We start from the raw sequence: 27,881 nt of genomic DNA, 5'->3' as shown, positions 1-27,881 counted from the left end.
TTACCAAGGCAACAAGTAAGATGTTAGTGGTGACTATGGGTAAGAGGATGGACACACTATAAAGAGAAAAGGCAGTGTGGCTGAGTCTCTGAGGAAGTGCAGGAGCCTCAGGTACTGAGAGAAGAACATTCCAATCTAGAGAGCCAGAGGGCCCTCCAGCCTACAGTCAGTCATAAGGAAATGAATGGTGAGTACCTGGTTTCTGCATCAAGGGAATCCATAAGCTTCTTATCATCTAGTAATTTCTGCAGACTCTGATATAATTCCACATTCGTATTCAACCTAGAAAGATCATTAATGAAAACATATGATGTTCTAATTCATTTTTTAAAAGTTTACTCTACATCAAGAGAAAGAAAGCCGGGTGGTGGTGGCGTACACCTTTAATCCCAGCACTCGGTAGGCAGAGCCAGGTGGATCTCCGTGAGTTCGAGGCCAGCCTGGACTACAGAGTGAGTTCCAGGAAAGGTGCAAAGCTACAGAGAAACCCTATCTCAAAAACCCAAAAAGAGAAAGGCATTAGATGGTTAAATACACATGTCCAGATCCCAAAACCAGGGAGTAATTTTTTGTATCTTCTTTTGAACCTGAAACAATAGCCATACTTCAAAACTGTTAAGCATAGGAAAAGGCAATCATTAAGAAAATGTCAAAGGTCCTAACCACCCTGGTGAAGGTAAATTTAAACTGGGTAGGCAGCTGGAGCAGGAAGGACAGGAAAGAGGCGGGGGTGACAGCTTTGGTCATGGAAATCGTTTCCCGTTAGCAATGTGCAGGCAGGTTCTCTGGTTTTTTGTTTTGTTTTGTTTTAATTTATTTATATAGTATTCTGTCTGCATGTATGCTTGCACGCCAGAAGAGGGCACCAGATCTCATTATAGATGGTTGTGAGCTACCATGTGGTTGCTGGTAATTGAACTCAGGACCTCTGGAAGAACAGCCAGCTACAGCGCTCTTAACCTCTGAGCCATCTCTGCAGCCCCAGCTTCTCTGTTTTTAATAAGTAGGATGTAAGGAGGGAAGGAAGGCTGAGCCAACAGCAAGGTTTCCTTAGGACCTCAGCTCAGCTCCCCAGAACTCAGGCTAGCTGTGCTTATGTGGGTGAGAGGAGCAGGCCCACCCTGAACAGGACAGCTCAGGACACAGGGTACAGCCAGACTCCCATGTAGTTGGTCAACTGTGGCACTGTAATCTTAGACTGCCATGAGGACTGAATAGACCATAAGTACATTCCTCACTATCAAACCCGTGCAGCCACCTGCTCTAGGCAGAAACTAGGAGCAAAGAGCCATGACCCATGCACCAGTGTCAGATTAACCTGGAGTACCACTGTCCTCTCCCTAGGTGCCCAAGGCCCTGTCACCCTCAAGACCAGCCTTAGGACAAGTCCTAGACTGGAATACACTCCCACATAGTGGATCCTGGGAGAGGGGCAATATCCCTCACACCATCCAGTCTACCATTCTTACCTAGGAATTCAAGGAACGGCTAGTTCACCAGGCCATTCATAATTAAAGAACTTGTTGGGGATTTAGCTCAGTGGCAGAGCGCTTGCCTAGCAAGCACAAGGCCCTGGGTTCAATCCTCAGCTCAAAAAAAATAAAAATAGAAATAAAAAAATAAAGAAAGAACTCAAGAGTCTTGTGAATGGAGGGTTTCTTTTGCCACCCCTCCCATGGATCCTCCCAAATGTTAAGGAGACCAAGGCAGTTACTGTCAATCAAAAGATGCTCAGCAGGAACACACACCTCATCATTCAATTCTCTGGCATAGCTCCCAGGTGTTGGGGGAAGCTAGCACCTACATCCTACTGGCCTGTTGATGTAAAGGACACCAGTGCAGAGATATTTGTACCATGGCCCCTGCTGCAGTGTATGGACATCTCCCACACTGTTTAGACGGAAGATCCTGAGATGAAGTCTATTTAGTTTACATTTGCCATCATTATCAACTGCACCAATTAAAACCTTTCTTCACTCCCAGAAAATAAATCAATTCCTCTGTGTATCTGAGGTTAGCCTGGGCGACTGAAGAAGTTAGCTGTGCTTCAGTTAGACCAAAGGGGAAAATGAGTCACAGTGAGAACTTGGGAGAAAACAGGAAGCAAAACTCTGGGCAAGGTGATAAAAGCTCTTTTAGAGCCGGGCAGTGGTGGTGCACACCTTTAACCCCAGTACTCAGAAGGCAGAGGCTGGCAGATCTCTCTAAGTAGCCTGGTCTACAGAACTAGCCTGGTCTATGGAGTGAGTTCCGGTACAGCCAGGAACTTGAAAGACAAAAACAAAACCAAACAAAGCGATTTTAGGTCCTTTTTCAACAGACTGAGCCACTCTCAGTGCAGAGGTAAAGATTACAGTCACACTACACAGCTTCACCACCAAGCAAGGATCTCCACTGGTCTCCTGCAAAACTAAGAGTGCTTGTGCTTAAAACAGCTGAGTCTATATTCAGCGGGACACAGCCATCCCGGCATCCCAGACAGGTGGCCTGGCCATGCTGCCCCTAATAGAAAGCAGTGTTCTCCACAGTCCCTTGGTCCAGTCCTTCTCGCAGCACAAGATCAATGTCCAGATGTGGCAGGGACTGGTTTATCCTCACAGCACACATCCATGACTATAAACATAACGTTTACTGTGCCTGAGTGGACAACATTGCTCAATGGGAGAGAAAGGACAGCCATACCTACTAAGATATAGGGTCTTCCAGAAAGCCTGTCCAACTAGTGAAGCCATCTCCTCTCCAACCTCTGGTTTCTAAAATCGTCCCATGATGTTGCCTGGCTCCTCTTTTCCCATCGTAAACCCAGGCTTGGTGAGCCCTGACACTCTTCCCAGCCTCAAATGCTGTCTAGCTTAGTCACATACTATGCTTCAGAACATAGCACTGTCCACCATGACTTTAACAATCTCTTTGGATCATTCATAAAAGGCTTTAAAACACTTCAGATTAGCCCCAAACCACTTTAGAGTAATCTGTTTCCTGGTGGCCTCCTCCTACAGCCTTCCTTAGCTCTCTCGGAGAGTGTTAAACATTCCTAATCCCTCCTCAACAGTCTATAGAGCTACTTCATGTAAATACATATTTGGCTCCCCACTCTGTGGCCCATAGTCACGTATGCAACAGCAAGCGGCTAACACTGGAATCCAGGAGCCCCAAAGACACTCAAAAGCCCTTACTTGCTGCCCTATTAGCTTTCTACTGCTGAGAAAAGACCATAGTCAAGAGCAACTTGGGGAGGAAGGGGGCTATTTGGCTGACACGTCCAATGTCATAGTCCATTGAGGGACACCAAGGTAACAAACCGGAGGCAGGAACTGAAACAGACTCCACAGCGGAGTGCTGCTCACAACCTGTTTGCTCTTTTCTTTCTTTCTTTAAAACAAAACAAAACAAAACAAAAAACCCATAACCTTTTTATTGGTTCTTTGGGAATTTCATATCATACACCCCAATCCCACTCATTTCCCAGTCCCTCCATAGCTGCCCCTCACCCCTGTAGCATCCCCCACAAAAGAAAATTTTTAAAAATATTAATTGAAAACAAAACAAAATAAAAAACCAAAACACTTCTTCTCCTTCTCTCCCACCTCTCTAACTTCTCTTCATTCATCTCAGTGGCACTGGGAGCCACAGTATGTCACATGGTATACATTTTGGTCCACTCAGCTTTACCTGCAAATGTTCGATGCAATGAGCTGTCGGTCTGGTTCAAGGACCCTCGCTTCCGATACACCATCAATACTTGACCTTCACCTAAACTCCTCTTGGATATCTGCTGTTGCTCTGAGTCATAGAGACCCTGCAGGTTATGGTTCTACAGAACCAGTCTCTTCACATGCTCCAGCAGATGGGGTAGATGCTGGGATTGGCCAACTCAAAGCCCTGGATGTGTGTGGGTCTGGGTGGTAGCTGTTTTGGTCAGTCCAGACCGTCCCCCTCAGGCTAGGGGTAGGGCCAGCTCTTCTCTGCCCATGCCACCAGGGCCAGCTTTTCTACACCTGTGGTGAGGGGTGGGGCCATCTCTCCCATGAGGGGCAGGACCAGCTCTTCTACTGTAGTAGCAAGTGAGGGGAAGAGCCAGCTCTCCCAGGGCCAGCAAAGGACCATGCCAGCACACAGGGACATATGGTAATCTTTGCCATCATTATTATTGATAGCAGGCAATTCCTCAATTGAAGTTCTCTACATAAACCAACCAGCACCGTTACCACCACCAACAATGATGACAAATATTACGATATGCCCCTGTGTACTTGACACCTCACACTTACCTCCTTTCATTTCCACACACAGCGCCCTAAAAGTCGACTCAGTTATCCAATTACAGACAAAGGAAGAGAGGGGGCAGGTGGATAACCCCAGCAGCAGTGCTGAAAGAGGACCTAACCCAGCTCTCCCACTCCACCTTCCCGGGCTGCTAGATCACACACACACCCTCCCGCCTGCCCTAGGAGTGACGAGCACTACACACAAAGCCGCCACCGTGGAGTGCAGGAAACATACTTTTCCACCATGGTGCCAATACTCCTGCAGGCCTCTTCCGCAGCCTCTCTGAAGGCGGGCTCAGGGTGTCCGATTTTCACAAAGTCTGCCTAACGAAGGGAAAAGACAAAACCAAAATGATATTGATGAAACACTGGAGTATGAGACCCGGTGCAAACAAAGCCAGATTTAGGATGTGCCACTCGGCTCAACCCATGAATTTCCTCACTGGATTTGCCTCTACTGAGGCAAAGCAGATTCTTTCCATTCTTTCTAGATGTTTGTGAACTCTGTAGTTCCTTGGAACCAAGTTTGTTTCATTCCAGAGCAGATATTTCATGAACTTCATTCTACAAGTTTTTTACCTTCAAATGAATAACCAGCAAATCCTTTCTATGCTACAATTCCAATAAGCAGACCTTGGTCTTGAACATTTTGAAACTTTGGAACTCAAACTGCAGTGTGGCATTCCCATGCTGACCAGCACAGAGAGCCACTTAGGGGCACATTTTTAGAGTGACACCTAATTTCAAAACTATAACATCGCTGGGCGGTGGTGGCGCATGCCTTTAATCCCAGCACTCGGGAGGCAGAGGCAGGTGGATCTCTGTGAGTTTGAGGCCAGCCTGGTCTCCAAAGCGAGTTCCAGGAAAGGTGCAAAGCTACACAGAGAAACCCTGTCTCAAAAACAACAACAACAACAAAAAAAAAAAAAAAAAAAAAAAAAACCAACTATAACATCCTAGGCTGGGGGGAGTACATTCTCTTTATGGGCCTTTTATAAGAGGGAAATATGAATTCCTGGTCCTCATCCAGAACAGTATAGAACCATTCTGTTTCTGCTATGGCAACCAGGATAATTTAATCAAGGATTTAAAAAAAGAAACATAGGAAATCATATAAAGCATGCATTCATGCTAATTGTAGTACACTGCAAAAGAACCAACAGGTGAGTAAGAAAATGCAGGGAAACAATGATTTCATATTCTACATCTTCTTTATTCTCAACGTATAAACAATGACTATGGCTAAAACATGAAATAAAGCCAACCCAAGGGAGTCAGGCATGGTGGAACATACCCGTAATCCAAGCACTCAGGAGGCCAGGCAGAAGGATCAAAAGTTCTAGGCCAGCTTTCACTAAATAGTGAGATTTTGTCTTAAAAAGACAAACAAAAACCATCACAAGGTAAAATTTCCTAATTTTATTATCAAATAACATTCAATGTAAAAGCATTTAAATATCCTAGTTTGGCACACTTGGTACAGTATAAGGCACCCAAAAAATGAGCTATGTAGCATGTACAATTTATTTTACAAACTGCCCTTCCACATGCTACAGAAGTTACAATGTGAAAAGTCCAAATGTTAGCATGTCTGCATGTGTGTGAATGTTCCTGGATTTGTGCATATGCACTGCAGCCAAAAGTTCATAGCAGATCTCTTCCTCAGTTCTTCTCTACCTCGTTTTAGAGACAGGGTCTCTCACTGAGCCTGGAGCAATCAATCCTCCTGTCTCTACCTCCCTAGTGCTGGGGCTACAGGTGTGATCACCACACTGGCTCCTCACATGGTGCTGGAGAGCAAGTCAGGTCCTCAGGCTAGTGGGAAAAATACTTTAACTTTGCTGACTGCTCCATCAATGAAGCCCAATTAGCATAAAAGCTTATTTGTAAAGGCAACAAAGAAAATAATCCTATTTCATAAAAACTACATGAGAAAAAGAAAACAAAACAAAATGTCCATTTCCTGACAGTTTATGAAATTCTTGCCTTAAAATGGTACTGATCATACTGGCAGGAAATACCTTAAAAATTAAAAAAGAAAAGATATTCTTGGAATTATTTACCCAGAGAATTATACATATAAATTACATTATAATTTGTTTGGGTTTCTTTTTATAGTTGGCTGTTGTTGTGAGGCAGTATTTCACTATGTGGCCCAGGATGACCTCAATCTCATGATCTGCCTGCCTCAGGTCCCAAGTGCTGGCATTTGGGCATGTAACGCTGCACCTGGCTAGAAAGCGGTTTTTAAATGTTCTACTTCATGAATAGTTTTAAAGTTCCAAACATAAGACACGAAGAGCAAAGTAAACAAAGCGGGGAAAATTCTCGACCACGGCCTAACGAGGATGCAGACTAAGACAACAGATCAGGTGGTCTCAGACTAGAGTGGACAGTCAGAGTAGACTGTGGACTGTGGGAGACACACCCACGCATAGATCTGCCTTTTCAGATGTCCACTGATGACACAGGAATATGGCAAAGCACAGGACCTCCTGGGCAGGGCAGGGCATGTCCGTGATGTCTCCACCACTGAGGAAGCAGGTCCCATGAACAGCACAAAGACCCAGTGAAAGCTGGGGCCCAAACCATCACGCCGGGGAAACCCTTTATAACAAAACAGTATCACTACTTCCCTGTAAGTCTAGGGTACCAGAGTGAATGCAATCTGTTACTGTTCAACTCAAGGCATGAGAGGGAAGAAATATTCTGCATAATGGAAATGAACAAGCTGGTCTCAAATGCATATCTGATCCTAGACAGTCTAGACAGACAGAACTGAGAGCGACTGGCCAAGTGGATCATGGACTGTGCCGGGCACTACAGACCCAGCACTTGGAAGGCTAGGGGGGCTGAATGAGTTAAGGCCAGCTTGAACCACGTCGTGAGTTCGAGGACAGTCTAGGCAATACAATGAGACCCTGTCAACACATATAGACAGAGGGAGAGAGACAGACAGACAGACAGACATATGTGGCTGCCAAAGTGAGGTAGATAAAGACAGGCAGAAGGGATTAAACCAGTTAATCCAGATGAGATAACCACTGAGGCACTACCTAACTCTTCTAAAAACCAATGAACTCCAGGACATTGTCTAACTCGGGCAGAGCTGGTGTTTTTTTAACTCATCCTGGTGACTAGGACAATGTTTTGTACTTGGCAACCTCAACACTGAATGAACACTGAGGAAAATTCTACACAGGTCAGAACTACATCAGATTCTGAACAATCCTATTTTGGACTCTATGTGCCACAAATCACCTTCACTGATACAAGTAATCAAGTTTGGGCCCTTTTCTGGCAAGATGACTCAGCAAGTAGGCGGTCTGGCTTGCAGGCCTGGTGATCTAAGTTTCAGCCATGGATTCTACCTACAAGACAGGACAGATTCGTGAGTTTTCCCCTGCCCTTCACCCATGCATCAGTGGCATGCATGTGCCTGCACTCACACACACCCGTGTTTGTGCTTCTAAGTCTCACCAAGTCGGCCACTCTGCACAGGCAATCCGAGAGCTCATCAAAGATGAGGACTGTCTGTGGCCCTGGGGGTGTGGAACACGCTCGCTCCACCAGCTGCTCCGTCTTCCTCAAGGCCTCCTTCTGGGCAACACGGAATCCTTCAGGGGTGCTGAGCTCAGGAACTCCAAAAAGACCCTAAAAGTCCAAAACAACATTTCCAATTTATAGCCAAGTATAGTTTTGTTTTTCTCCTTAGAACTACATTTGCACGAAGCCCTGATTTTCGTTGATATATCTAGACTTCCCACATCTGTGCAATGGGAACAGTGTCGCTCTTTCTCTGTTACACTGCACAGAACTACACTTAAACATTTTTGAAATTTTATGTTTTCTTCAAGCCTTCCTTCTTTTTCAAAAAGAAGCGAATGGTATAGGTCCAGCTGTCAGTACTGAGGCTCCATGAGAAAATGGCTGGGAGGATTACATGAAGATTCAAAGGTTTAACAAAACTCACAAGAGTGCCTGGCATGCAGACAGCACGTAACAGATGTTAATGGTAACCATAATCCACTACAGCCTCAGTCACATGATCATCCCTCCCAGGCTTCAGTTTTCTGGAAACAAACTAAAGCATGTGTGGAGTGCCCAGAACCAGGCCTCTCACAGAGCAAAGTCTCCACACATACCACCAACCTGTTCCCGACTACAAAACAGAGGCCAGCCTACGCACAAGCAGACTTCCCATACTACCCCTAGGCACTGGCTAAAACTAAGGCATTTCAGTATTTTAATAAAGAAAAAAAGCACTAATCTAATGGGAACAACCAGTTAAAAAAAGTATTTTTAAAGCAGTTCAAGCACGAATCCGAGAGCCCTCCAAGAAAGCAGGAGAAAGCTGACATCTAAGGACATATGCCAAAGTGTGCCATGTACTTTACAAAGGTTCTCTCATCTAAATCACACAGTTCTATAACAAGCAGTGCATTCTCCTTTCACTGACATGGAAATATGCTTTAAAGTTCTTTTTGTTTTCTGTGACAGAAGTCTGGAACCTTGGTTCCTCCTCTTTAAGCACCCAAAATGCTAAGATTATATGTGAGTGCTACCACAGCCAGCCAGAAATATGCTTTAAGAGAAAACACTTGGGGTATAATGGCACACAACTGAATTCTGGCACTTAACAAATTCCAGGACAGCCAGGGGTATACAAGCAAGACCCTAACCTCAAAAAAACAAACAAAACAAATGGTTCAGTGGATGAAGGCAGCTGCCACCAAGCACGATGGCCAAGGCTAAAGACATGATGTGGTTGCTCCAGAAACACATGATACAAGGAAAGAGCCTACACCTGGAAGTTCTGTGACCTCCATATGTGCATATGGCATACTCATGTGTAGACACAGGAACACACACACACACACTCTCACACGGAGGGTGGGGAATAAATGTAATAAAAAAAATTTTTTTAATTACCCAACTTAAGACCTACTGTACTTAAGTCTATACATAAGGGCTGGAGAGATGGCTCAGCGGTTAAGAGCACTGACTACTCTTCCAGAGGTCCTGAGTTCAATTCCCAGCACCCACATGGTGGCTCACAACCATCTGTAATGAGATATGGCGCCCTCTTCTGTATACATAATAAATAAATAAATCTTTTTTAAAAAGTCTATGCATAAAAATTTTTTTTTAAAAAACAATGCCAAGGGGGCAGGGAGGGTTGGTTCAGTGGGTAAAAGCACTCAATTTGCAAGCTGAGGACCTGAGTCCAATCCCCCCAACCCATGTAAGAAAGTGACTCAGAGGCCATGTAGATGGTACAATGGGTAAAATGCTTTGCCTCCAAGCCTGGAACCTACATGGTAGAAGGAGAGAACCAACTCCTGAAACTTGTCCCTGAACACACACATACAGGCCCCTATACACACAAACAAAAAAAATGTAATTAAAACACAATGTGGGAGGAAGGACTGGAGAGATGGCTCAGTGGTTAAGAGCACTGACTGCTCTTGCAGAGGACCTGGGTTCAGTACCCAGCACCCACATGGCGGTTTGCAACCTGTCTAGAACTTCAGTTGCAGGGGATCGAACACTCTCTTCTTGCCTCCATGTGCACATGGATGGCACTGCACACATGTGGTGCACTCACATACATTTGGACAAAACACACATAAAATAAGTAACTTTGAAGCTGATTTTTTGTGGCATGCAACTATAATTTCAGCACTCCTATTCCAAGAAAATACCTAGAAGCCCAAGGACCAGATAGAAGAGGGGAAGATAACCTGGAGTACACAGTCCGTTAGCAAAAACAAGAGAGACCCTGCCTCCACAAAGTACGAAGCAACAGACCCCTAAAAATTGCCCTCTGGCCTGCACCTGGCTACACTTGCACTCATTCATATCTGCGAGCGCACACACAATAATTTTTTCTTTTAAATATGGCTGGAATCAGTTCTATCTCCTCCACTAAAAACTAAGCTTCCCTTTCGCATCTTTCTGCTCAGTACTAACATGCAGTTCTACCACCGACTCCATTAATACCAGCATCATCTACCCTTATGGGTCTTGGAGGGAATGATATATACAAAAGAACTTTCAAATAGACAAAGCTAAACACAGAGATGCTCACACCATGAAATGCAATGCAACTGTATCGCTGATTCGTCTTTTGAGAAAGCCCACAGCGAAAAGCTAAAAGGCAAAAACAACCCTTAACCTTAAAGGCAAAATCTGCAAGCGCAAATAAAGGGATTCACTGGGCAAACCATTCCCAGTCTCCCCTGCCTTTCCCTCATTCATTTTCAAGTGTCCAATACCACCACAGGCAGGGTGGAAATAGCCAAGCAATTCTGGCTAGGTAAGCAATCAACTCTAAGGCACACCGGGAAGTCTAATTTTTCTCGACAGGGTTCTGTTGTTGCTTTTTTTTTTTTTTTTTTTTGAAACGCAGGTCCTTATGTAACTCGGGCTAGTCTCAAACTCGGTTTGGAGCCAAAAGGGCTGCCCTTTGAACCCTCTTGCCTTTACCCATCCAAGAGAGTCTTACAAACAGGAGCCCCCATGCCTGGTTGTTTCAAAGCAGCTCGAAATGGACAATTAAGGTGTGATGGAGTCTTCAACGGAAGAGTGTCGTTACAAAGCCAAGTGTGAACTCCGAAGCCAGAAGGGGAGAAGCGAACTTCAGTAGGGGAAGGGCTGAGTGGTAAGCCAGCGGGACCCTGGTGCGCACTTAATCCTGGCACAGTCCCCTTTCAGCAAGAGGCAGAGGCCGCGCTGCCCAGACCCACGGCACGCTCGCTCACCCGGCGCTCTCCCAACAGGTCCCACAGGCGGCCCTGGGGCTTGACGTTGAAGGCGGCGCCCACCGGGGACCAGCTGGTGCTGACTCCCCGGGCGCGACCCCAGCTGCGCAGGCCGCTTCGGCCTGCGGGTCCCCGCAGAGCCGCTCTGGCTCCTAGGCCACACAGCCTGCGGGCGTACCGCATCCCGTCCACCAGCAGCATCCTCCCGGCCCCGGATGCTTCAAGTTCAGGAAGCGCGCGCCCCGCGTTTCCAAGGCAGCGGCCCACGCCGCGGCACGTGACGCGCGCGCTGCCCTGTGGGCTCCCGGCGCAGGCCCGGACTTGAGCGTGTCGACTCCCCAGCAAGAGCGTCGCCCCGACGCCTTCTGAGCGACCGAAGCTCCATAGCGCCCTCGTGTGTCTGGAGGAAGAAACGTCCTGAGCTTGCCTTTCCCTCCCAGTGTTCCTGGGGCGCAGAAAGTCGTGTTGGGAATTGGAATTTTTAACCGGTGCCAGGAATGAATGTGAGAACTCAGATGAGTTCTTGATGCCTTCTCAGAGGAGACCCAGTGACAGCGTGTGGAAGGATCCAGGAGAAGCCACATGCAGTCTGAATCCAAGGAACCTGTCTGCTCCAAAAGAGATCGAAATCACACCTACGTTTGCACGCATGCATGTCAGCTATGGTTGTGTGTAACCACGTGAATTAACTATAGAGACTCTTCATCTATTTTGACTTTTGAAACTATTGATACCGTCTAGGGGTCTGGAGATGATACATTCTATAAGGTCTTGATCGGGTTCTTTGTCTCTGCCAGTCGAAAAAGTAAAAGGCAGGAAAAATATGAAGCGCAACACGTAGCCTTGGAGAAATCTCAAGCACGGCAGACAGAATAGCAGTTGATGAAAGGTGTTTACTGGGGGTGAGGAAACACAGGCAACAGGCACACAAAGAAAAGGAACCTCTGCCAAGCCGAGGAGGCACTTGGAAGGCGAAAATCGGGTCTCTTCTCAAGCGCTGGATTTTAAGGTCTCTGAAGGGTTTTCCTTCCCTAATTTAAAGTTGGTCCGTTTAGAGAAAACTAGGGTGGTTGGTTGGCTCAGAACTGTGGTGTGACATGTCATGACCCAGTCTTGACTTGTTGAGCCTGCTGGTGGGAGATAAAAGCTGAAGGCTGAGGAAGAAGCTGGCGGTCTTAGAGATTCACCACCACCATTACCTAGGCATGGCCTCTCTCCCTGTCTGTCTGCCTACCAGCGTCTATCTAACTCCTAGACTTTCACCATAATAGTCTAAAATCTAAATTAGTACAGACAGGACCTCCTCAAATATCAATCAGACTGCAGAAATGAGAGGGCAAAGGCTGGGGGTGGGGAGGGGATGGCATTAGAAAATTGGGAGCCGTGGCTGGAAAGGAAAGAATGATGGTACTGACTTGGGAAGGCTTGAGGAAGTCTCTTGACAGCCCTAGCCTTCTCCAGGTAAGACAGCCACACCATGGTGGGTCCGGGTGCTGGTTCTGCCAGGACCAGAGCTTTTCTTCCTAAGGTGCAGTCACCTCTCCTGCACAAGATGACTACCGGATGGCTGTCCTGTCTGCTTTATAAACCTTGGCAGGGAAGAAAGGAAAAGGTCGAAAGTTCTGTGTGTGTTTAATTGGTTTGTAGATGGGCTCTCACTTTGTATTCCAGGCTGGCCTGGAACTCACCATGTATCCCAGGCTGACCTCAAACTGGCAGTCCCCCTGCCTGAGCATCCCAAGTGCCAGGATTCCAGACAGGGATGCCCAGAAGGAAGGATTTTGTTATCAGGAACTTGATTTTTCCTTGAGAGATTGCTGTGGGTAGAGGTGGCGAGCCAGTGGCTAGAAAAGGGGTTGTGGGGGGCTGGAGAGATGGCTCGGAGGTTGAGAGCACTGACTGCTCTTTCAAAGGACCTGGGTTTGATTCCTAGCACCCACATAGCAGCTCACAACCGTCTGTAACTCCAAGATATGACACCCGCACACAGACATACAAGCAGGCAAAACACCAATGCATATAAAATAAAAATAAATAAAATATAAAAAGAGAAGAAAAGGGATTGTGGGTGTGCCAGTTTTTAGGAGATAGAGTTAGAAGGATCAGATGTTCAAAATTCACACACACACACACACACACACACACACACACACACACACTGGAAGCAAGAGTAGCTTACAGCGGTGACAGCATGATTTTCCCCACAATGGGGAAGACGGAAAGCAGAGAAAGATGAGTGCTGGTACTCAGCTACCACTTCCTTTATTCCTTTTTCTTCAGTCTGAGACCCCAGCCCGTGGAATGGTGTCACCCTCTTTCAGGGCAGGTCATCTCTCTCTAATGAAACCTTTCTAGGAAAGCCTTCACAGTCGTGACCAGAGATCTGTGTCCTGGGAGCTTCTAAATTCAGTCAGGTTGACAATGATGGTTAACCCCCACAGCCAGGGTTTTGAGACCAGCATGAGAAGCATGTGTGTTCCAATGAGCATATGAGTTGTGGATACATGTGGACAATTCACCATCACTGCCAGGTACCCAGGTGGGCAGGAAGAGAATCCACCCAAACAGCCCTGCAGTAAGAACACATAAAGAACTGAAGGGTTGTGGCAAGATGGATTATTTCAAGCACTAGTATTTTCCCTGCTCGATTTCAAAATCGCTTGAAACTTGTGAGGCCTTTTGCCTTTTCTTTTCTCCCTTTAATGGCATCTTTTGCCTATCCCACCACTGTACTTTGGAAACAAATAACTTGTCTGACTGAAGACTTCCATCTGGCTAGATTTTGCCCCGGGATATATCATCACACAATAGGTCTCTCCTGTTGCTGATTTAAATGGCTTAAACAATGACATTTTGGGGCAAAAAATGATAATGATGAAATTGAGGGTGTTAGAGTAAGGGCCTATTGACCGATAGGAGAGAGAAAGGACATCAACTTGAAGGCAAGTCTAGAGGGCAGACTCTTGTGGGGAGAACTGTGTCTCCTTATAAGACATATTATAGTACTAATCTTTGGTGCCTGCAAATCTGACCTTATTTGGGTAGGATCTTTACAGACATAATCAGATTGGGATGGGCCTGAATCCAATATGACTGATGTCCTCTGTAGAAGAGGAAAATGTGCAGTTATGAAGGGAAACCAATGTAGAACTACAGGCAGAGACCCTGAAGTGACGTGTGTCAAGCCAAGGGACACCGGGGCATCTGGAAGCTGGAAGTGGCAGGAAAGGGTCATCTTTCAGGGACTGTCTCAACCTTGCTGACTCATGGACCTTGAACTTCTGTTTCCAGATCTGTGAGAGGATACATTCTGGTGTCTTAAGCCACCCACCTTGGTTATGAAAGCCCTAGAAAGCTAATATGAGATTCATTCTAACTATTTGTGGCATAGACACCTAAGTTAGAAAATAAAGTATCCATAACTGTATTGAGCAGCCTCCTGGGGCATCTTACTGACACCAGCTTAAAGCAGCTAGTCATAAAATGGAGTAAGTATGCTTTTTGCAGTGCTGAAAATGGAACCCATGCATACTATACAAATGTTATCGCACTCAGCCATAATCCCATCTCGTTTTTCTTCACTTTCCCCTAATATCAGAAATCATAATATGACCTTTAGAACAGGAAAGTGACACCAAAACTCTCCTAGAACTCTTCCCACCACAAACACATGAGCAAAGGATGCCTTGAGTGAGGGGATGGTGATGTGTTAAAGATACTGTTACAAGCAGGCTGAGGACAGGGCTCTGTGGCCAGGCACTTGCCTAGCATGCACAAACCCTGGGTTCCTTCTCCAGCATGGAAAATTAATTACAACCCACAGAGCCACTGTTTATTCTTCTACTCTTTAAGAGAGTTACCCAAAAAAAAAAAAAAAAAAAAAAGAGGGAGGTGGATCTCTGAGTTCAAGGCCAGCCTGGTCTACAGAGCAAGTTCCAGGACAGCAGAGCATACATAGAGAAACCCTGTCTTGAAAAAACCAGAAAGAGAGAGAGATTGAGATCCTAAGTTACATACAACTGTACCAATGCATTGTGATAAAAATATCCCTTACATTATTGTGATGGTTTGAAGGAGAATGGCCCCCTTAGGCTCCTATGTTTGAATGCTTGGTCCCCAGATGGTGGAACTGTTTGGGAAGTGTGGTGGTATTGTGTTCCCCAAAATATTGTATGTTTCCTGAAATAAACGTATCTGGGGTCAGAGAACAGACAGCCACTAGAACAAAGCCAAAAATGGTGGCTAGAAAATAGGAAGAGTAAGCTATAGCAGAAGTTGGTCAGTGGTGGTGCACACCTTTAATCCCAGCACTTGGGAGATAGAGCTAGCTGGATCTCTGAGTTCAAGGCCACTTTAGAAACAGCTAGGCAAGGTGACAGCCTTTAATCCCAGAAACCCAACCTTTAATCCCAGGGAGTGGGGGCAGAAAGAGAAGGTATATAAGGTGTGAGGACCAGGAACTAAGGAGAAAAGCATGTAGTGAGTTAAGCATTTAGTTAGTTAAGCATTTGGCTTGAGAAGTATTCAGGCTTTGGAGCAACACAGTCCAGCTGAGAGCCATTGGGATGAGGACTCAGAAGCTTCCAGCCTGAGGAAACAGGATCACCTGAGGAACTAGCAAGGTGAGGTAGCCATGGCTTGTTCTGTGTCTCTGATCTTCCAGCAATCACCCCAATAACTGGCCTCGGGTTTGATTTCATTAATAAGAACTTTTAAGATTCATGCTATAGGGAAGGATTAGGGGGTGTGGCCTTGTTGGAGGGGGCATGTCACTGGGAGGGAGTCCAGGGGAGCAATTGGAATCAGTGACTTAATCCCTTGTGAAATTCTGTTAAAGGTTTCTATAAAGGATCCTTCATTCCTTTCTCCATGTGATACTTTTTTGCTAGGGACAGGGACAGATTCACAAGACAGCCTTCAGGCAGACACAGATTCAGACTCATACAGCAGACAGACAGGAAGACCCATAAAACATGAAGTAGATAATTCAAATCCGCACTCACTCTTGATTAAATGACACTAAGGGGAAGTGCTTTGGTCTTTTGCCTTAATGAGACACTGGTGCATTGTTGGTGTCTCTGAGTTTATTATTAATGTGTTCAAATGGCTGGATTTGTGGGACTAGCTTCCCACCTCTACAGTTTAGAATTAATGCAATAATTGGAAGAATGGACACAATCACATCCCACCTTCACCGAGCTAATTCTGTGGGCACCATGTCCACCAGGAGAGCCTTCCATGAGGCCCATGTGCAGAGTCCTTTGCGTCAAGAGCTGCTGAACAGAAGGAAGCCAGTGAATGTGGTATCGTCATCCTCATCTGCAAACAAGCCATTAAACCTCTCGCCTCCCATCACCTGCATCCACACCTCGTCCCCGAGCTTCAGCTCCAGCACAATGCCACCAGAGGCCTGGTCCTCAGAGCTCATGTAACCATCCTTGGTATGCAGGACTTTTACCCCATTTTTGACCAAAGAGACCTGCACGTTCCTGGAAAAAACAGTGATGTGGTAGGTGAAGTAATAGACACCAGCCACGTGGCAGGTGAATTTCCCCGTCGCTACATTGTAATGGTTCAGTTCATTGTACAGGATCTTATCGAATTTGATGGGTGCATCAGGAGGCGGGAACTTGCTGATTACCGTGAGCCCCACAGTGAAAGCACTCTTGGGCAAGATGGGAGCCTCACCAACCTTCCCTTTCTCTCCTCGATCGCCTTTCCAGCCTCTAATTCCTCTGACTCCTGGCTCCCCTTGGGGGCCCATGGGTCCGGCTTCTCCCTTAGGACCTGGTTTGCCAATGGGGCCCACGGGGCCAGGTAAGCCCTTGGGGCCCAAAGGACCAGTACTGCCCATTAGTCCTTCTGGACCAGTGGGGCCCACATCGCCTTTATCTCCCTTCTGCCCCTGAGGGCCAGTCTCTCCTGGCAGCCCTTGCTCTCCTGTAGGACCAATGGACCCCTTTGGGCCGTGCTTCCCTGGGGATCCTCTGGAGCCTGGATCACCTTTGATGCCTTTTGCTTCAACTCTTCCATCTGCTCCTGGATAGAGGAAGATAATGAAGACATGGTTCAGGATTCCCTCGTGCACAATGTTGGAGTTTCTATCACTGAGCATTTAATTGAGACAAAGTAGGGTGTAGGTTCACAATCTTCTCAGAGTCTGAAAATTCACAAACTCCCAAATTGCATGCAGGGAAATGTACATGTAAGCACACATACACAAACCCTCTTTTTCTAAAAGGGTCTCCGGGTGGTGGTGGTGCACGCCTTTAATCCTATCACTCAGGAGGCAGAGCCAGGCGGATCTCTGTGAGTTCGAGGCCAGCCTGGGCTACCTAGTGAGTTCTGGGAAAGGCGCAAAGCTACACAGTGAAACCCTGTCTCAAAAAGAAAAAAAGAAAGAAAGAAAGAAAATTTATGCTGGATGGTGGTGGCGCACACCTGTAATCCCAGCACTGGGGAGGCAGAGGCAGGTGGATCTCTGTGAGTTCGAGGCCAGCCTGGTCTACAGAGCTAGTCCAGAACAGGCTCCAAAGCAACAGAGAAACCCTGTCTCGTAAAACCAAAACAAAATAAAAGGGGGGGGGGTGTCTCGTGTAGCCCAGGATGGCTTCAGACTCACTATAGCCAAGGATGGCAGGATGATCTTAAACTTCTAATCCTCTTGCCTATACTTCCTGAGTTCTGGGACTATAGCTGTATTTGATCACTCCCAGGTTATGCAGTGCCGGGAACAGAACCCAGGGCTTCATGCAGGCTAAACAAGCACTCTACCAACTGAGCCACATCCCCAGCCTCCAAAAGTATTCTTTAGTCAGTACCAGGGCTCCATGATGACTCAGAAACAAGGCCACCCTTGGGAGAAGCACACATCATTGAAGGAAAATATGACAAGGAACAGACCAGTCCAGCATGCTGAGTAACAGGGCCTCAGTCCTAGGCAAGGACAGCTCCTCAGGGAGTGGGTCTGAAGTCAGATGTTCACTGTGGCCCACATGCCTGCCAACTGTCCAGCCCTTTCCACCTCAGTTTTCCTCAGTCTACATGAACACTCCACACTGTGCACTCCCTGGATTGGGAGGCAATGGTGCTTATGAGGAGGGAGCCCAGGCTTACTTCAGAATACTACCTACCCTTTCTCCAACCCTGGCACACGTGGCTATACTGTACAAGCAGATAGTGAGCCCCATCACATTTTTTCCCTCATCTCTAGAGCTGGAACAGTAATGCTACCTAATTTATAGAACTCTTCCATTTTCTTTTTTTTTTTTTTTTTTTTTAAGATTTATTTATTATGTATACAAAGCCACTGCTGACCTGGTTCTCCTTTCTCACCGTGAACTCCATCCTTCCCTGGGCCACCGGGATGTCCTGGTTCTCCTAGGTGAAAGGGAAGAAAGCAGACAAGAGCTGAGATACCAATTTCAGTTTCCTGACTATGAGTCTCTATCGATATGGGAAGTCCTAGGGTGCCCCAGCTCACCTCTTTTCCCACCAGTGCAGATGGAGGTAGCAGCTATTAGTGAGTATCCCGGGGGTTTAGTCATGTAGAATGAACAGGTTATTAAATGCATTGGTGACTTCCCAAGCACCCCGCGGTGGGGTGCCCAAGGAGCACAAGGCAAGGCAAACTAACACACTGAGGGCCAAGCTGTAAGTTTGTCTTGGGATGAGGACTTGGAAGTGATCTGAATACGGGAGGTGCTAGACATCTCTCTCATCCTGATCCCTTTCCACCAGTCATTCAGAGAGTGGAACGGAAGTCTCACCAGATTCCATGAAACATCAGAGACCCCCGAGGTATGACTGTTAGGGAAGGAAAGGCATTGTAGACAAGAGGCAAATGCCACCAAACAAGCTGTGGGGGGGACACTGGACTCTGCTAGTCATACACTAGTTCTAAGTCTGGGGGCAGAAAGTCACCAAGTAACGGCCAGACTATGGCGACAGAAGAGTGCACAAGGCCAGTTTACCTCAGGTTCTGTTTCACTTAAGTCAGCCAAGGCCCCAAAACTCCAGCCCTACCATTCTGGTTGTGGTGTGACAAGCAGCTGGGACAGCCTTCAGCTCTCAGGACTGGAGAGTGACACAGGCTGATTTGCATCCATCATAATGCCTAGCGTTACCCCAAGAAATCCCAGGGTCCCATTGAACCACCAAGTGGGAGGTGTCTCCAAACCAGCCTCCTCTCCATGATCCCCCACTCCTCTGCACCACCCCGGAAGCCTGAGCCTTCCTACCCAAACTTCTCTCTCCCTGCTGAGTTCCCAGTTCTTGTGTTCTGTAGCACTATCTCAAAGCTTTCATGACCATACAGGTCAGAGCACGCACAGCTGCTAGAACAGCTGTGAATGTATGTCATGGACATTGTGCTAACTGTGTGTTGATAATATAAAACACACAGTGCATCCTCAGAGGACCAGGTAAAGAAGCAGCACGAGTTAACGTCATTCTCCTAGGAAAAAGCACATTGAGTGGAATGTGTGTGTGTGTGTGTGTGTGTGTGTGTGTGTGTGTGTGTGTATACTGAATGAAAAAATAGAAACAGATAGTTTTGTTTGTTTTGTTGTTGTTTGTTTGTTTGTTTTTTAGACACAGTCTTTCTATGATGTAGTTCTGGCTGTCCTGAAACTCAATATATAAACCAAGCTGGCCTTGAACTCACACAGATTCACCTGCTTATGTCTCCTGAGTGCTGGGATTAAAGGCATACCTGACCCAGAAAGCATGCTTTTAAGAAATCTGCTTTGACAGAGCTGGGGAGGTAGCTCAATGGCAAAGAAAAAGAATGAGGACCTGGGTTTGAATCCCTAGCACCCATGTAAAAAGTCAAGTCTGGATGTCCGAGCCTGGAAGGAGGACTAGAGACATGGGGGTGGGGAGACAACAGGGTGATCCTGAGGATTTGCTGGCCAGACAGCCTGGTCAACATGGCAAGCTTTAGGTTTTGCAAAAGACCCTGCCCCCTGTAAAGCTGAGCAGAATAGAAGATACCTGACAATGATGTGTGTACACACACACACACACACACACACACACACACATACACATGCACCACATGTGTGTGGTGTGCTACAGAGAAAGGGAGAGAGAAAGAAAGAGACAGAAAAATTGATCGATTGGTTTTTAGCCTGGCACAATGGTACATGCCTATAATCCCAGCACTCAACAGGTAAAGGCAGGAGGATGAAGTGTTCAAGTTCATGCTTGAGTACACAGCAACTTTGAGGCCAGTCTGGGATACCATGACACACTGTCAATAAAAAAGAAGAGTTGGGCTGGAGAGGTTGCTCAGTGGTTAGAGTACTGGCTATGCTTCCAGGAGACCCAGGTTTGAATCCTGGAAACCATATAGCAGCTGCCAACCATCCATAGCTCCAGTCTCAGATGACTCAATGTCCTCTTCTGGCTTCTGTGGGCAGCACACACACGGTGCCTAGACACACATGCAGAAAACATCCATAGACATAAAAAAAATTAAATGTCTAAAAAATCAAAAGCCTTTTTAAAGGGGAAGATCACACCAAGAAAAGATGGAAAAAAATTTGCAAAGGGAGAGGTAAACAAATTTGGCATTACATGTATGATAGTGTTACTCTTGATTTATCTAGTAATCATCTCTTTTCTTCATGTGTACAAAATATCTCGTAATAAACATTAAAACGTCACATATTCGAAAATAAACACAGATCCAGACATGGTGGTACATGCCTATGGTCACAGAACTTGGGAAGCTATATGTGACACTCTCATCAGTCACTTTGAAGCCATGTCAGGTATTAGAATGGCCGTTGCAGTCTCCAAATGCTATGGCTACAAAACCCTAAATTTACTTAATAAAATTCCCAAACTGTAAGATCACTGATGTTGGTAACTTTATTATAAGAAAGTGTAATACTTAATCTGTTTTTATTATTAATGATTATTTATTCTGTACCTCATTTAGAAATTAAACTTTATTATAGGTCATGTATGTATGGAGAAAACAAAATATTGACAGGATTCTGTTGTAGAATATTATTTTAAGATGTGCTACATTTGTTTATACTGTGGAATATTTGTTTTAATGAAGCAAAGATGTGCTATATTCTTTTATGTTGCATTTGTTTAACTCTATGAAGCTGTGTTACTTTGCCTGTCTAAAACACCTGGTGGTCTAATAAACAGCTGAACAGCCAACAGCAAGGCAGGAGAAAGGACAGGCGGGGCTGGCAGTCAGAGAGAATTAATAGGAGAAATCTGGAGGAGAGAGAGGAAAGAGCAAGAGAACAAGGAAAGGAGGATGCTAGTGAACATAAGATATACAGAAGTAAGAAAGGTAAAAGCCCAGAGGCAAAAGGTAGATGGGATAATTTAAAGTTAAGAAAAGCCGGCAAGAAACAAGTCAAGCTAAGGCTGGGCATTTATAATTGAGAATAAGCCTCTGTGTGTGATTTATTTGGGAGCTGCATGGCAGGTCCCCCAAAAGAACAAAAACAACCAACAACAAAATTGTGTGTTTTCTATGGCCTTAGGCATCCACCATGGGCCTTCACCCTGTGGATGGGTGTTGCTACTATATTTAGCCATCAGATTGCTCCATTGGCCTCATGATACCAATGATCCATCACACCCATAGTATCCCACTCAAATGCCCTATGGTTGCAGAAATACTTGATAACTGCCATCTCCAGTGGATGAGAAGCCTGTGAGGGCAGGGTGCTGTTGGCCTTGTCCCACACTCCATTCAGCACCTGGAATACTGATGTGGCAGAACCGGTCTTTGAGAAGTGCCTGCAGGGTACATTGGTGGGTGAGGGTTCAGTGGGCAGATGGAACAATACACCTTGGCAAGTGAGTGGATGAGGCAGTAAGAAGCTGCAAATGTCGAGTACCTGTGTCTCCTTTGTCACCCTTGGAACCATCTCGTCCATCTCTTCCCGGTAGGCCATTGTGACCTGGATTCCCAGGGATGCCAGAGTGCCCCTGCCGGCAGGTGTCCTGGGAGTACACACTCCTTGCACACAAGCCCATAACCAGCAGGAGCCACCAAATCCTCATGGTCAGACGACAGGGATTAGACTGGAAGAGGAAACAGAAACTGAAAGATGCCTGATTGCTGGATGTAGGTATAGTTGCTGGCCATGGACACAGCTTCTCATCTCTGCAATGGGATAGGCCTTGGTCTCTGGGCATGGACACAGTTGCTGGGAAGTGACCTGGCCTTTTCTCTCTGCACTAACAAAGGCTTGAACAGAATCTTATATGTTCGATAGTCAGGGCAGAGAAAACAGAAACCAGGCAGCTGACCAAACTGTCACCAAACCTGGCACAGTGGCAATGCCTGTAATCCTAGCACTTGGAAGGCTGAGAAAAAACAAAACAAAAGTTCTAGGTCAGCCTGAGCTATATAATGAGACTCTATTGTTGAGAGAGAGGGAGCAGAGGAGGGGGGAGGGAAGGCACATTGTCCTCAGGTGGTAACACATGATCAGGACCACTTTTTTTTTTTTTTTAAGATTTATTTATTTATTATACGTACAGTGTTCTGTCTGCATGTGTCCTTGCAGGCCAGAAGAGGGCACCAGATCTCATTACAGGTGGTTGTGAGCCACCATGTGGTTGCTGGGAATTGAATCCAGGACCTCTGGAAGAGCAGTCAGTGCTCTTAATCATTGAGCCATCTCTCCAGCCCAGGACTGCCTTTAATAGTCAGTAAATATGGAAGCCAAGTTTTGAGGTCCAGAGACTCTTCTATTTATTGTTTCGATTTGAGCAAGCCACTTTTTTGAGCCAGAACAAAATGTTTTCTTATCTCATGGAACTGATATAAAGACTAAATTTGACCACAATATACATGGGAAAGCACACTAAAAATAGTAAGGCCCACATAGAATTAGCATGTGAGCCAGAAATTCTATTCCTGGGAATAGAATCAAACAAAAACAAAACAAACAAAAAGCCCAGAGAGACTTGAACAAGCTCTGTGCTGTGGAATAATCCCTTTGTACACTGTGAAGATGTGTTACTGTGATTGGCTTAGTAAACAAGCTAACTGGCCAATAGCTGAACAGAATAAGGTTAGACAGGACAGCCAAAATGAAAATGCTGGGAAGGAGAAGGGCAGAGTCTGGAGTCACCAGCAGAGAGACAGAGAGAAGCAAGATGTGCATGCCGTACTAAGAAAAGGTACCAAGCCACGTGGCAGAGGGTAGATCAGGAAATATGGGTTAATTTAAAGTGTACGAGTTAGGTAGTAACAAGCCTGAGCTATTGGCTGAGCATTTATAATTAATATTAAGCCTCTGTGTTTATTTGGGAGCTGCTGGTGGGACAGAAACTCCCACCTACAGCTCTGTTCCTGGCAGCAATGTCCACAGAGACCACAAGGGGGAGCAGCCCAGGTGTCCATTAGTGGATGAGTGGTTATAGAACATGTAACACATAAATACAGTGGAATGCCATTTGGCCCCCAGAAAGGCAGGAAATCCTGGCCCAAGCTACATCATGGATGAACCTTGAGGACATTAGGGAGTGACAAAATCTGGGACTGAAAGATCGATCTGTAAGAGTCGTATTTAAAGTATGCAAAGTGGTCCAACCCATGGAGAAAGCAATACAGTTGGTGCCAGGAGCTGATGGGGCGTGGGTGCTGTTCAGTGAAAGATGAAACTTCTGCAGATATATGTTGGTGATGGTTGCAGGATGATGTGAATGTACTTATTGCTGCTCAGTCATACACTTAAGATGACTCCACTGGTAAGTTTGAACTTATATATGTATTTTATCACAAGAAAGACAAGAAAACATTCAAGCAGAGGATGCCACTCAGTTGTAGAAAGGCTGCCTCGCACACATGGGGCCGAGTTCCATTCCAGTACCATACACACACAACAGAAATTATGTGGCATTAACAGCAATGTACCAAACATCTCCATTTGTGCTGTGGCTTCAGCTCAGTGCTAGAACACTTATGTCACACATATGAGTCCTTGGCTTTAACCCCGAGTGTGACAACAAAAAGACACTTGAGCCTGCTGTGGTAGGGCATTCCTGAGCACACAGCAGGTTGAGGTACAGGGCCGAGCACACACCACCAGAATTTGGGAGAATCACATTCCCAACTCTTTTCCTCTGAAGACACTGGCCCTTTTCCTTGGGTTCTTGCCTGTTTGCATTTGTTTCTATTTGTAATCTGCCTTCAGCCTCAGGTTGGGGCTGAGATCTGGGTGAGAGGGAAAGATGGGGTGGCAGATTGTTCCCCATGACAGGATCAGCATGCAAGCTCCCACAGGGGTTTGAATTCTTGAGATGTGGATGAGTGGGATTCCAGATCAAGGTGAGGAACGCTGTAAGTGTGCAAAGTGTCACACCACCTGTCCCCAGGACCTGCCTGGCAGGGGTTCTAATCATGGAACTCAAAGGCTCATCTGACTGTATTTTCAGCATTATATCTCCAGTCCCCATATATAGAAAATAGAGGAGCAGATTGAGCGGTAATGGTTGAAGGCAAGGGCTATGTGATGGCAGCCTTAAGATTTAAGGAACAAAACAAAACAACAGCTGGGCGGTGGTGGCGCATGCCTTTAATCCCAGCACTTGGGAGGCAGAGGCAGGCGGATCTCTGTGAGTTTGAGGCCAGCCTGGGCTACAGAGCAAGATCCAGGAAAGGCACAAAGCTACATAGAGAAACCCTGTCTCGAAAAACCAAACAAAAACAAAACAAAACAACAAAAAAGAACACATAGGTTAATGCAACTCATCAGACCCCAGATCCTTATGTACCACCCACAGCAATGTAGATGTTAATAAACCTTTGTAAAGGGAAAAAAAGAGTGTCTATCCCTGTGATACAGGAGTGCTATTTCTAAAATTATTCATAATAAAGCAAGATCTGTGTGCCAAAGGTAACTGCAGCATTATCTGTTAAGGTAGGAGAGGGCACATTACATAATGCCTAACAATAGATACAGGGGGTGGGGACAAAATACTGTAAGAGTTATAATAGTTGGTGACCTATGTAAAACATGCCTAGAGGCTGAAGGGTGACAAGTTCTCGATCAGCTGGCATATGGATGAGATTCTGTCTCAAAAGACCCACCCAAACACAAAGGACTAAAATGGGGGCTAGAGAGAGCTCTGCAGTTAAGTCCTCTTCCTGAGGACTGGAGTTCAGCTCCCAGCACCCACAGTTGGGTAGCTCACAACTGCTTATAACTTCAGCTCCAGGGGATCTGAGTCCTCTCTCTGGCCTCTGAGGGTATCCACACAAGAAGCAAATGTACACACAAGCATACACAGAAATAAAATAAAGGTTCAAAAAAATTTAAAGTGACTTTCAGAAAGACTAAAATATCAGGCACATTATGAAGATATTGACGTATGTATATTATCAAATACTAGAAGTAAATATATGCAAATAAGCAAACATGTTAATGTTTAGAATGATGTGGTAAGAGGCTTTCCTGTGGAAAACACCTTTGTAGTGTTAGTTACACATTTGTAGCTATTTTATTTATTATTTTAATTGTGTGTGTGCATGCACAGGTGCACAAGTGCACACACATGAATGTAAAAACCCTTGGAGGTCAGAACATCAGATACTCAAGGAGCTGGTATTACAGGCCAGCCAGCTGAGAATTATTTGCAGTGCTCTTAACCTCTGACCCATCTTCCCAGCCCCTTTGTATCTAGATGCTGACAACCAAAAACTGTGTTGTTCTCTAGTGGAAGCTGCTGAGTATTATGGGATACAGAAAGTGTTTCTGGAAGAGGAAACCCAGCTGTTTCCCTCTCAGTCACAAACTCACTCCACTTCAGGAAGCAGAGTTTCCTTGGAGCCAAATCCATGAATTTTCTATAGTGGCTTCTGCTGCTGAACTCACAAATGACTGGTAGATTCTAGGTTGACTCCTCTGTATTTTACCAGCATCCCCCTCACTTCCCAACCTCTATAAAAAGCCACCTGGTGCAGGGCAACAGTGGCGCACACCTTTAATCCCAGCACTCGGGAGGCAGAGTCAGGCAGATCTCTGAGTTCGAGGCCAGCCTGGTCTACAGAGCAAGATCCAGGACAGGCTCCAAAACTATACAGAGAAACCCTGTCTTGAAAAAACAAAAACAAAACAAAAAAACCCAACCAACCAACCAACCAACCAACCAACAAACAAACAAAAAGCCAGGGTGAAGAAATGCTCAATGATTACGAGCTTGGTCTTGCAGAGAACCTGGGTTAAATCCCCAGCACCTACACGGCTGCTCACAACCATCTAAACTTGGGTTCCAGATGATGTGATGCCTTCTCCTGGCTTCCAAGGAGGTACATAGAGACAATGCTGGCATAACACCCACACACACATTTTTTAAAAAGTCACCTTCGGTGCCTCTTCTGATTAATTTTCTCTAATTCACAGTCTAGCAGATTCCCAAACATTTCAGATGCCTTATGTCCCCTCAAACACTTCAAAGTCCTTACAAAGCCCCAAACACTAACATTTAACAGAAATCAGGAGAACAACCTTATTTTTTCCAGACAGGATATTTCTATGCCGCTCAGGCCAGCTTAGAAGTCATGATCCTTCTGCCTCAGTGTCCCGGTGTGCAGGTGTGCTGTACCAGGCCAGTTTATGAGTAGTCTTTGTTGAGGCTCAGCTTGCTTGAGCATGAAACATGAGGGATGACATCATGACATCCCGCCACACCAAGTCTGCTTTATTTATTTATTTCTCCCATATATTCAGTACAGTGTCACAGTATGTGTCTTATCATCAACACATATTGTGTTTTTTATAGACCGTATAAATTAGTATAGACATAACTATTAAAACATGTAGCTGGTAATCTAATTGCTTTTCTAGAAAGGTCCATTATTTTTGTGATTTATCCTGTTTTTTTTTATGTCTCCTCCCAGTCCACTATTGCAGAATTCTGGCAAATGAGATTCTTTGCTTTTCTCTCATTTAGAGCCCTCACGTGTGCGTGTGTGTGTGTGTGTGTGTGTGTGTGTGTGTGTGTGTGTGAGAGAGAGAGAGAAAGAGAGAGAGGGGGGGGGAGAGAGAGAGAGAGAGAGAGAGAGAGAGAGAGAGAGAGAGAGAGACTGTAGCCCAGGCTGGCCTGGAACTCACGTAGTAACCCAATCTGTATCAAGCCTTCTGTATCAGCCTCTCCAGTGTGACACTACAAGTATGAACCACCACACCTGTTTGTCCTTTAGAAAAAAAGTTTTAGAAGCAGTCAGCTCAGAACCCAGGTACCTTCAGCTGAAGATGAAAAAAATATTAAAAAAAAAATCCTTCCCAGCGCTCTTACCTGAACCGTGGAGTTGCAGGCTGGACAGGGACACGGTGTGAATAGGGAACCCACACACTGTAAATAAAACCATGCCTTCCTGCCATAGAACTCCCCAGTGCACATAACTGCAAAATAGCAGGAAGGGGAGGAGACAGAGGGAGGCACAAGAAGTCTTGGACGAGCTTCAAAAGTCCCAGCAGCACTGGGGTCGGGTAGCATCTCTTAGGAGCACCCCTGGGTGCGTGGAAAACTTGTCCCTTTCTTCTGTCCTCTGAAATAAATCGAGGGGACTGCAGGAGTTCCGGCAGGTGGAATGTGGGAGAAGGGATCCTTATTGCTGACTTCTTTCCTTAATGTGAACAGCTTTCTCACTGGCCTCGAGTCCGTCGTATCCTGGGGTAACAGGTGCAATATGGCGAAGATGACTGGGACAGTAACTGGGTGGCCTCTGCAGTCACAGACCATTAGGATTACTCTTGTTTACTTAGAGCTTTCAAATGATTAGTTACTGATGCCTGTGACTTTCATCAAAGGCAAAACCAACTTCAAGGGCAACCTACCACTCAGTTAACCTTCCCAT

General features: G+C 45.8%; 2 protein-coding genes across 6 annotated transcripts in view; both read right to left on the bottom strand.

The window, feature by feature from the left end:
• LOC118591133 (mitochondrial intermediate peptidase) overlaps positions 1-11,357 on the bottom strand; it is a 137,643-nt gene extending 126,286 nt beyond the window's left edge. For all 4 annotated transcript variants that reach the window (XM_036199246.1, XM_036199245.1, XM_036199247.1 and 1 more), the window contains exons 1-4: positions 11,033-11,357; positions 7,749-7,922; positions 4,504-4,592; positions 196-282 (exon numbers count right to left, since the gene is read on the bottom strand). In XM_036199246.1, the coding sequence (XP_036055139.1) occupies positions 196-282; positions 4,504-4,592; positions 7,749-7,922; positions 11,033-11,233 (551 nt within the window). In that variant the 5' untranslated portion in view covers positions 11,234-11,357. The remainder of the gene's footprint in view (positions 1-195; positions 283-4,503; positions 4,593-7,748; positions 7,923-11,032) is intronic.
• Positions 11,358-16,110: 4,753 nt separating this feature from the next.
• On the bottom strand, positions 16,111-27,363 carry LOC118591451 (complement C1q and tumor necrosis factor-related protein 9). Of its 2 annotated transcripts, XM_036199776.1 has the most exons (4): positions 27,320-27,363; positions 21,907-22,093; positions 18,350-18,412; positions 16,111-17,071 (listed from the first exon to the last, which is right to left on the bottom strand). In XM_036199776.1, the coding sequence occupies exons 2-4, from the start codon at positions 22,070-22,072 to the stop codon at positions 16,299-16,301; spliced, it is 1,002 nt and encodes a 333-aa protein (XP_036055669.1). In that variant the 5' UTR covers positions 22,073-22,093; positions 27,320-27,363; the 3' UTR covers positions 16,111-16,298. The 2 variants fall into 2 exon arrangements, with proteins under 2 accessions (XP_036055669.1, XP_036055668.1); XM_036199775.1 differs by lacking the exon at positions 27,320-27,363 and having other exon boundaries at positions 21,907-22,252.
• Between the last annotated feature and the right edge of the window lie 518 nt (positions 27,364-27,881).

The sequence above is a fragment of the Onychomys torridus genome, chromosome 9 (assembly GCF_903995425.1).
Source record: "Onychomys torridus chromosome 9, mOncTor1.1, whole genome shotgun sequence".
NCBI lineage: Eukaryota > Metazoa > Chordata > Mammalia > Rodentia > Cricetidae > Onychomys > Onychomys torridus.
Note: the sequence above shows the minus strand (reverse complement) of the source record. Positions and strands in the feature narration are given on the sequence as shown.

Coding starts and splice junctions, on each gene's coding strand:
- LOC118591451 (XM_036199775.1), bottom strand. CDS start 22,207: ATGCCCAGAGACCAAGGCCTATCCCATTGCAGAGATGAGAAGCTGTGT. Junction 18,413..21,906: donor GGGTGACAAAGGAGACACAG/GTACTCGACATT, acceptor CCTTTCACCTAG/GAGAACCAGGACATCCCGGT. Junction 17,072..18,349: donor CGGTGAGAAAGGAGAACCAG/GTCAGCAGTGGC, acceptor TCCTCTATCCAG/GAGCAGATGGAAGAGTTGAA.